Here is a 9,623-nt window from a genome sequence, read left to right on the forward strand (position 1 = left end):
TATGTGGATCTGTTTACTTCACCACTTTCACTAACAAAACTAGAGGGGTCGCTATATTCATCCGCAACTCAATAATCTTTGACATTCACAATATCTTTAAAGACCCTGATAGTCGCTACATTATTCTCAATGGGACCATAAATAATTGTGATATCACTATTGCCTCTGTCTATGCCCCAAACGACTCCCATACCGCCTTTTTCACCAAATTTTTTGAATCCATAGATAAGTATCACTCACCCCATTTGGTGATCGTTGGCGACTTTAATCCGGCTGCTCATCCAGTCCTGGATAGAAGTAAGATCTCCCCTCACACCAAATCCTTCTCCAAGACCATTAACCACTTCATCAACAGGATGCAGCTGAAAGACTCTTGGAGAGCACACAACACAGGCATTAAGGCCTACACCCACTACTCACACCCACACGACTGCTATGCCAGATTGGACTATCTATTCTGTACCCCAATCCTTCTGGCTAACTCCACTAAGGCTCAAATTCACCCATGTCCCTGGTCAGACCATAACATCGCTTCATTCGATACTTAATACATCGGCCTAGCCCCTTCCCCCTACAACTGGCGCTTTAACGATTCTCTCCTAACTGACCCCATAAACAAATCAAATATCTCCACTCACATAGAGAATTATTTTGCAGATAACGCAAATGAGGATACAATGCCTACCTCACTTTGGGTAGCCCATAAAGCGGTCTTGAGAGGTCATATCATTAATATTGCAGCGACCAAAAACAAAGAGAGACAAGCGGACATTAAACACCTTACCAATGAATTGCACCATTTAAATATCAAACTTCACCATTCTATCGACCCACTTATCACACAACAGATACAAGAGAAATGCCAAGCTCTAGATCTGATCCTATCTGCCAATGCAGAGAAGTCTCTCAGGTTCTCCAGAACCAAATTTATGCTACATAGTAACTCTACCTCTGCAATGTTTGCCAGAAAATTGAATCAGGATTGTAGGCCCACGCATATTTATAAACTCAGAGATAGTAATGGCAACCTAGTCACTCACCCGCAAAAGGTGTTGGAGATCTTCACCTCCTTTTATAAAGACGTTATGTCTGACCCCAACAGCTCTCCCGGAACAGCCTCCAAGGCATAGTTGGAAGGCCTTAGCCTCCCTTGCTTAAACCAACAACAAGTTAACTCCCTCAACTCCCCCTGTACAGTTGAGGAAATAACTCATATCATTAAATCCCTCGAAACTTCTACAGCCCCAGGCCCTGATGGCTACACATCTTTGTACTACAAAAAATTTGCAACGCTCGTAGCCCTGTACCTAATGAACCTGTTTAACTTTATCTTAGAGGGTAACAACTTCCCAAACGAGATGTTACTTGCCAATCTCTCTCTTATCCCCAAACCCAATAAGGACCATACCCTTCCACAAAATTTCCATCCATCTCGGTATTGAACAATGACCTCAAGATTTTCGATCGGATTCTTGCGGACAGACTTGCTAAGGTTATATCACCACTTATACACATTGATCAATCCGGCTTCATCCCCAATAGACAGATCACAGACAACATCAGGCTAGTGTAACGTTCGATTCAGGTTTATGGATCGCAACTGCAGAGACTTCTCAGGTTCGAACCCAGGTTTCACTCTTAACTCAGTTAAGAGTTTGGGTTCTATCATCACAGCCTCAGTAAAGTAAATAGTGCTTATTCCAGCATAAGCAACATAAAGGTAAATCTGATATTAACAGTATAGAACAGGTATAGCGATAGGTGTAGCTGCAGTACTGGGACTGCACACTGGGGGTCAGGAGTGAACTCAGAGTTACTGATATTATACAACAGGACTGGGTTCCTTATGGACGAATTAGTCTACATATCATAGTTCAATGGTTAGTTCCAATAGTAACCGATATCATAGGCAGAGCACAATGATGAGAATATCTGTAGCAGTGAAGGTAATCAGGAATGGTGTGGTTGTGACTCTAGGGGTGCTCTATAGTACTCAATAGTATTAGCAGTGTACAGGCATGGAAGCAAACATCAGGCATGTAAAGCAGAGCATATTAATTGATACCTATAGCAATGAACGTTAACATGAGAGCTGTAATTTGAGACTTAAGCAGGACTCCATAGTAATTGATAGCATAACAGTGAACATGAACTCGGAAGCAAGGCGGCAAGTATGGAGTGTTCTGTATCAGCATCGGTTGTACCTGTGACAAGCTTCTTGTAGACCCAGTCTGTAAGGATGTATGCAGCAGGTTGAATGATGACTTTAACAGACAGCTTACTCAATGAATAAAGACTCCAGAGGTGTTTTCCAATGCTTCTTTATGCTTCAAGGTAACAAGGATATAAACATAGAGGCTTTTCCATAGGTAAATTTCCAATGAAGATACACAGCTCCCACACTCTGCAGACTTTTCAAGCAACTAAGCAAAGATGGGGTTTACAGCAGGAAATGGTGGGTGGGAGCAACCAAACTAGTCAGAACAGCAGGGGGGTAAGGATCATACCAAATAACATAATAACATAACATGTAATAACTGCTAGACAGTAAAAGCTGCGTGACAGCACACTCCCCGCCTGGTATCGTGAGATACCACTATACTCTACATTGTTTTTCTTTTCATATTATTAACATTGCATACAGTAACATGCTATTTAGCCTTCTCAAGTCTATAAGCTAGCTATATTAAAGGTCTTAAGTGGCTCCTTCACATAACACTGAATCACAATTTTTGGAAGCAGGCATTATTAGGACTGTCTCTGTGACTGGTCTCAGGAAGGTTTTTGAAGCCCCATCCTTAACGATCCTGACTTCCACACTTCGGACTCTTCCATCATCACTGGTGATGGCCTTTGTAATAAGTCCAACTGGCCACTGAATTTGGTGAGCTTGCTGGTCTTTAAGCAGGTTTGACTTATTTAGTCGTCCACCGACTCGAAGCATGCCTTCATTGTCGATTATTGGGTTCAGTTTGAGTAGTGGGCTACTCTTTGACACTGGTCTATTGCCTCTCAAGCATTTAATCTCTTCTGCAAAGACTTCTTCTTGCACAAGACGTATGATGAATAATTCTGCGTTCTCGTACTCTAACGCATTGGGTGACTCCTTGCAAGTGTGCCATCCATGACAAGATGATGTCTGATTGGGCTTGCGGAAAGTCTGGGCAATATGTCTCAATCTTGTTATAGTCTTGACCAATCTTTTCCAAGAAGAGAAACGTTTAAAGCGTCTTGCTTCCAAGTTTCTTCTTGAGCAGATGTTGGAACTCAATGTTATCACTTCAGGGCGGATTTCTGGATCAGTATCTGGATCCACCAGGTGGAAATCGATATCTTCTTTTGAGTTTGTAGGAGACTGGTCCGATAAAAACTTGGGTCCTGAAAACCAAATGGTTTGTGTGAGGACAACTGCTGACACTGACCTCGTTGCAATGTCTGCGGGATTCAAACCAGTCGGGACATAGTTCCATTGTTCAGGTTTACTGACTTTTCTTATTCGTTCTACTCTGTTAGCCACATACACATAGAACCTCCTTATGCTGTTGCATATGTAGCCAAGTACGACCTTGCTGTCGGTGTAGTACTTAACCTGATCAATTTCAGCGTCCATTTCATTTTGCAGGAACTCTGCGACTTCGACGGCTAGGGTTGCGCCACACAATTCTAATCTTGGAATAGTGTGAGCAGGTTTTGGAGCTAACTTGGCTCTTCCTAGTAGAAAACCGACATAGGATCTCCCGGAGAGATCTATGATCTTGAGATAAGCCACAGCCGCTATAGCCTCGGTAGATGCATCGCAAAAGACGTGAATCTCTTTCCTCAGACTTCTTGAAGTTGAAGTAGGTGAATAGCAGCGCGGGATATTAAGTTCCTTCAGCACTTTCATGGAGTTTCTCCATTTCTCCCATTTAGGCAGCAGGTCTGGTGCTGGTTCAGCGTGAAGGTTATCTAAAATCTTCTGCATAAATGCTAGAAAGTGCTCTTGCATCTCTGGTTTGTTACAGAGAGTTTTCTTAAGTGCAGCAAATCTGGTTAAAGCTTGTCCTCGATTGTTAGGGAGGGTAAGCCTTGGTACTCGGAAGGGTAATGGAGCTACCCAACTGTTGGAATTGTCCTTGAAGAACTCTTCATCCATAATCTTCATGAACTCCTTGTCTTCGACTGAAGGGGCAATCTTGTTGTCATCGCAAGTAGTCTGGTACACTGAATCGCCAAGGTCCTTCTGAGAAGTGAGCTTGCAGTTTATACCTTGGAGTGCTTGATATGGAACTTCGTTTTTAAATTCAAGTCTTTTCTTCACATGATAAGTCGATGGACATTCCATTGACCGATAGGCAACATTGGTTTTGTAGGAAGCTACATCCAAGAGCTTGTGAGATTGGTCTAAACAGACTTCTCCTATTATCACCCATCCAAGATCAAGTTTCTGGGCCTGAGGAGCATCGTCTGGACCGTTACATAACTCTCTTATTTTATGGACTCTAGGAACGTCTCTCCCTAGTAGAATCAAGATCTTAACATCCTTGTTAAGTGGTGGAATGTAGTCAGCAATGTGGCTTAAATGGGGGTGATGACGTGCAGCCTCTGGTGTGGGGATTTCTTCTTTGTTGTTCGGTAGCTGATCACATTCGATTAGAGTTGGAAGAGGAAACTCTATGTCCTCATATTCTGATGCCACTATGAAGCCATGGGCTCTTCTTCCAGAAGTATTGATCTTTCCTGCACATGTCTGCAAGGTATAGGACCAGGCCTCTCCATGAATGTTGAATAGGTCAAAGAATTCTGGACTGGCCAATGAGCGATTGCTCTGATCGTCGAGTATGGCATACATTTTTATGGAATTTTGTGGGCATCCTTCAGGAAAAACCCTTACAAGACATACCTTGCTACAAGACTTGCTATGAAGCCCTTCTCCACATACCTCTGTACACCTTGTGGTTACAGGGTTGGCATGTTGCTCAGTTCTCTCCCCGCCATCATCTGATGTAGGCTTGGGGTTGCTGCCGGGTGAAGGTTTCCTTTTGAACAGGTCTGAATGAAGAGCGTCCACATGTTTGGCACTGTTGCACAGAGAACATCTGATGGTGATCTTACAGTCTCTTGCTAAATGATCGGAGGATGCACAACACTTGAAACAGATATTATGCTCTTTGAGAAATGACTTGCGTTCTTCAATAGGCTTGTCCTTAAATGCATGGCATCTGGACAGAGAATGTGGCGCATTATGGATAGGACACTGTTGATTGAGATTGCTTGCCTTAATGCCTGTAGCCAAGACGTTGGATGCTACCTCTGTCTTCCTCACGGCAATAGGATACTTTAAATCCTTGAACTTACTGTTGGTGGCAATACCCCTTGAAGTGGTTAAAGGAGTGGTGGTTGTATCTGGATAGAAGAAGCTTGGGTCATTCTTGGATTTTGCAACCTTCCGCACGAACTCTGCAAAATAAGAAAAGGGAGGGAAGGAAACATGATGTTCATACTTATATTTTGATCCTACACTAGTCCACTTTCCCTGAAGATAACTAGGCAACCTTGCTACAATAGGATTCACGCCCTGAGCAGTGTCTAAATAGCTAAGACCTGGTAAACTAGGATCTAACTTAGCAATTTCAAGTTCATGAAGGAGGTCGCCTAACTCTCTAAGCTTATGATTGTCCTTAACAGAGATCTTAGGAAAGTCGTTTAGTCTCTGGAATAAGGCAGATTCAATGACTTCGGGACTCCCATAGTCTTGTTCTAGACGTTCCCAGGCAGCATCAAGGCCTGCGTTAAAGTTATAGATGTAAACAGATTTAAGTCTCTTTACTTGTTCTGAAGATTGTCGCCCCGAATACCTTATTAGTAAATCGAGTTCTGCTTGAGGTTCAACGGGCAAGCTCTTGATTACCGCCTTAAATGTAGATCTCCAACTCCTGTAGTTCTCTGGGCGGTCATCAAATTTATACAGTCCAGTTGTGATCAATTCTTGTAAAGCCATACTCTTGCTGAGCTCCATAGCGTTGATGCCTTCAGTTTTTATAGCCACCGGGGATACTGATGGTGCGCCGACTTGAGCCATGGTTGGTATCTGAAGTTGGCTGGTTGGTGGAGCGAAAGGTGTTGCAGATGGGTTCAATCTAGGTAAGGGTCTGATGTCTGAAGGTCTCTGAGCATTTGAAGTTGAAGAGAACTGTATCACAGGGGTCATAGAGTTCATCCTGTAGTCTTTTGCTGTACCCTTGTAATCTCTATTCGCATAGGGTTGCGGTGGCACGTGAGCCGCGTAGGTTGACTCATTTGATTTTGTGACATGCGGTAGTTGCGGAGTGTCTCTGTTAGCAGGTGTGTCTAGTTGACCAGCTTGATTTTGTGACACGTTGCCTTCTGGTCCACATGCTGGATGATGATGAGAAAAATCTCCAACTGTAGGTGGGACTGTGATGTCGTGGTTCTGGCTTAAGACAAACTGTAGGGTCCTTTCAATGGGGTCTTGACAAGCAGCCAAGCTGGGACAAGCTGCTCCTTCTTCTTCCAATAGGGCTTGTTCCAAGACGGATAATTCCGCCAATGCTACTTCCTTTTCTTTACTCTTCTGAAGGATTTCTAGCTGAGCCTCTGTTTCTGCTTGAATGCGTTTAGCTTCTGCTTTGATGGCTGCTTCTCTTTCAGAGCAGGCGGCTTGAACCTGGGCTGCTGCGACCTTCTGGCGAGCTTTGACTATTTGGTCACTCAGTGTTGACCTTACAGAGCAGGACCGCAGTGACTTAGAAGAGGATTTATGATAGGAGCGGGCAGATCTAGAAGATTTTCCTGAGTGTCTGGAAGAAGCAGATTTACAGGATGTAGTTTCATGTAGCTGTGCTAATCTACATTCTATCTGTGCCTTTGCTTCAAGATATGTGCTATGCCTCTGCTGGTCAGTAGAAGTAAAGTCCTTTAATTCCACTGCGGCTTCCTCCATGCTGGAATGTGACAATAGGGAATAGAACTTTTCAGAAAGTCTTTTATAATTCTCAAATGCCTTCTTAACCCTTGAGAGAGCAGTGTTCAATTGCTCAGGATTGTTGCTAGTTTCATTAGCGGTTTTTATACAACTTAAAGTCTTATGCCATAATGCAGTCAGGTTACTAGATGTTTCTTCCTTACTTTCTTCATAAACCTCTCTTGCCTTCAAGGATGGATGAGGGCCTCTAGCGGGACGAGCAGAATGAAGTAAGGAGTCTGCTTTATCTTGGTTAAATGCAGGTGACTCTGTGGGATCTCTGTCAGACATAATGACAAGTACTGTAGATTTGGTGTCTTGTTACAAATCTGCCAGAGCTGAGCTCTGTAGTGACTTCTGATATTAGGCAGATTGAACTGAGGAGCTGGATATTTGTGACATCTAGTGCTGTAACTGGTTCAGACTGGATGGCTCAGCTCACTATCACTTTATACAGGCAGGAATACACAGTTATTTCAGTAGATTCAGGTATTGGATTCACAACCAAAAACAGCTTGACGATGATAAATCCTAGGGACTTGATGAAGCTATGATACAGTCTTTGAGCAGTTCAAATGGTACTTATTGCTCCCCAATAAAGGCAAAAGTCCCTGGCAGTGAACAGTTATGGAGCATTCAGTAGAAGGCTGGCTTCATACACAGAGTAATGGTGGCTGCAGGAGTCACACACAGGCCTAACTCTCAGTGCACAGCCTGCAGATGGTATCCTGTGTTAGGATGTTTGTTCTTCACACACACACGTGGTTACTCACGTTTCTGAAGCTGCAGAGATAGCTGTGTGATGGATTCTTCTGGAAATTTACTGTTCTGTATCAGCATCGGTTGTACCTGTGACAAGCTTCTTGTAGACCCAGTCTGTAAGGATGTATGCAGCAGGTTGAATGATGACTTTAACAGACAGCTTACTCAATGAATAAAGACTCCAGAGGTGTTTTCCAATGCTTCTTTATGCTTCAAGGTAACAAGGATATAAACATAGAGGCTTTTCCATAGGTAAATTTCCAATGAAGATACACAGCTCCCACACTCTGCAGACTTTTCAAGCAACTAAGCAAAGATGGGGTTTACAGCAGGAAATGGTGGGTGGGAGCAACCAAACTAGTCAGAACAGCAGGGGGGTAAGGATCATACCAAATAACATAATAACATAACATATAATAACTGCTAGACAGTAAAAGCTGCGTGACAGCACATGGAGATCAATGCATAGTAATTGGTTCCTAAAGCAGAGTACTTGCGGTTTGCAGATAGCTGGGCATGGATGAGCGTCATGGGAGCCTGGACCTGGTTGCTGTGAGCTGTAGCGAACAAGGAATCCTGGAGATCCAGTTCAGGAAGCTGGAGCTTAGATCAGGTGAGTCTGGAAGCCCAGCTGACAGTGGCGTACTGTCAGCAATAGAGGAACACCATTCTGTGAGTGCTGGGAGTTTAAATAGGCCGCACAGGAGCGAACCAGGAAGTGAGTGGGTATTCGGAAAGAAGGAAGAAACAAAGAGAGTTGACTGGGAAAGAAGCAACTATAGTTGTACTTAGTGTAAAGTTATTGGTGTGACGTTACATAGCCCCCTCCTCAAGGGAGCACCTCCGGGGGGTCCGATGAACAGATGGCTGATTGAAGACTATTTCCTTTTTCTTTTTGGACTTCGTTGCTTTTGCAGCTTTTGAAGTTATGGTAGGGGGTGCACTGACTGCTTGTAAAGCTCGTTCAAACACTGCTAGATCCTGTTTACGGACCATGGTACCATTCGAGGCATATGTGCAGTCAGGGGGAAGAACTTCACTTGGGGACACAGGAACTGGAACTGGAGACACAGGAACTGGAACTGGAGACGGAGGAACTGGAACTGGAGACACAGGAACTGGAGTCACTGGAGCCGGAACTTCAACTGGGAAGGTAGGTACAGCGAGCTGAAGAACAGGTGCACCGTGTAACGTGGGATCATTGGAGGTATCTTGAATGAGTAGTTGTTTGAAACTAGTGGAAGCCCCAATGACACGGTTTGAAGGAAAAATAGGAAGAGGTAGAACATCTGCGAAGTCCTGTAGATAGACTGGAAGATCCGAAGAGTGAGCCTCAGCTACTAGGATCGGAGAGATAGGATAGCAGTTGTCTTTGCAATAAGTGGACTGTAGCTGCACAGTACCGTTGTTCCATTGGAAAGTGGGTCGATGGAGTAGTAACCACGGAAGTCCAAGTACTATAGGATAGAGCGGAGAGGGGATGATATCAAAAACGAGAGACTCAGTGTGACTCAGTGTGACCTTCAGCACAAGTGACTAGCAAAGGATGCGTTTGAGTAGTAACTGGACCTGTGGAAGAAGTAGAACCATCTATGAAGGTAACTGGGAGGGGAGTATGTTTAGTCACCCATGGAATCTTCTTGGAATGAACTAGGCCAGTGTTAATAAAGTTGCCACAGGCTCCAGTATCAACCATAGCTTCAATGGTGATCCTTTCGTGGTCCCACTGTAGGGTGACAGGAATAAAAATGTAGCGATTGGTAATGGTCTGAGATCGATTGTGCTTACAGATATGTGAAATATTACCTCCAGACTTCTTTGAGAGAAGTGAGCAGCAAGAAACTGAATGGTCAGAGCCAGCACAGTAAAAGCAGAGGTTTTGATCTCTCCTTCTTTG

The 9,623-nt window shown here is 43.9% G+C and overlaps 1 protein-coding gene across 1 annotated transcript; it reads right to left on the minus strand.

The window, feature by feature from the left end:
* Positions 1-2,608: 2,608 nt before the first annotated feature.
* LOC120943558 lies at positions 2,609-7,370 on the minus strand. The gene is made up of 2 exons (XM_040356929.1): positions 6,629-7,370; positions 2,609-6,595 (listed from the first exon to the last, which is right to left on the minus strand). Exons 1-2 carry the CDS (start codon positions 7,253-7,255, stop codon positions 2,696-2,698), a joined length of 4,527 nt encoding a protein of 1,508 aa, XP_040212863.1. The 5' UTR covers positions 7,256-7,370; the 3' UTR covers positions 2,609-2,695.
* Positions 7,371-9,623: the final 2,253 nt, after the last annotated feature.

This window comes from Rana temporaria, chromosome 6 (assembly GCF_905171775.1).
Source record: "Rana temporaria chromosome 6, aRanTem1.1, whole genome shotgun sequence".
Taxonomy (NCBI): Eukaryota; Metazoa; Chordata; class Amphibia; order Anura; family Ranidae; genus Rana; species Rana temporaria.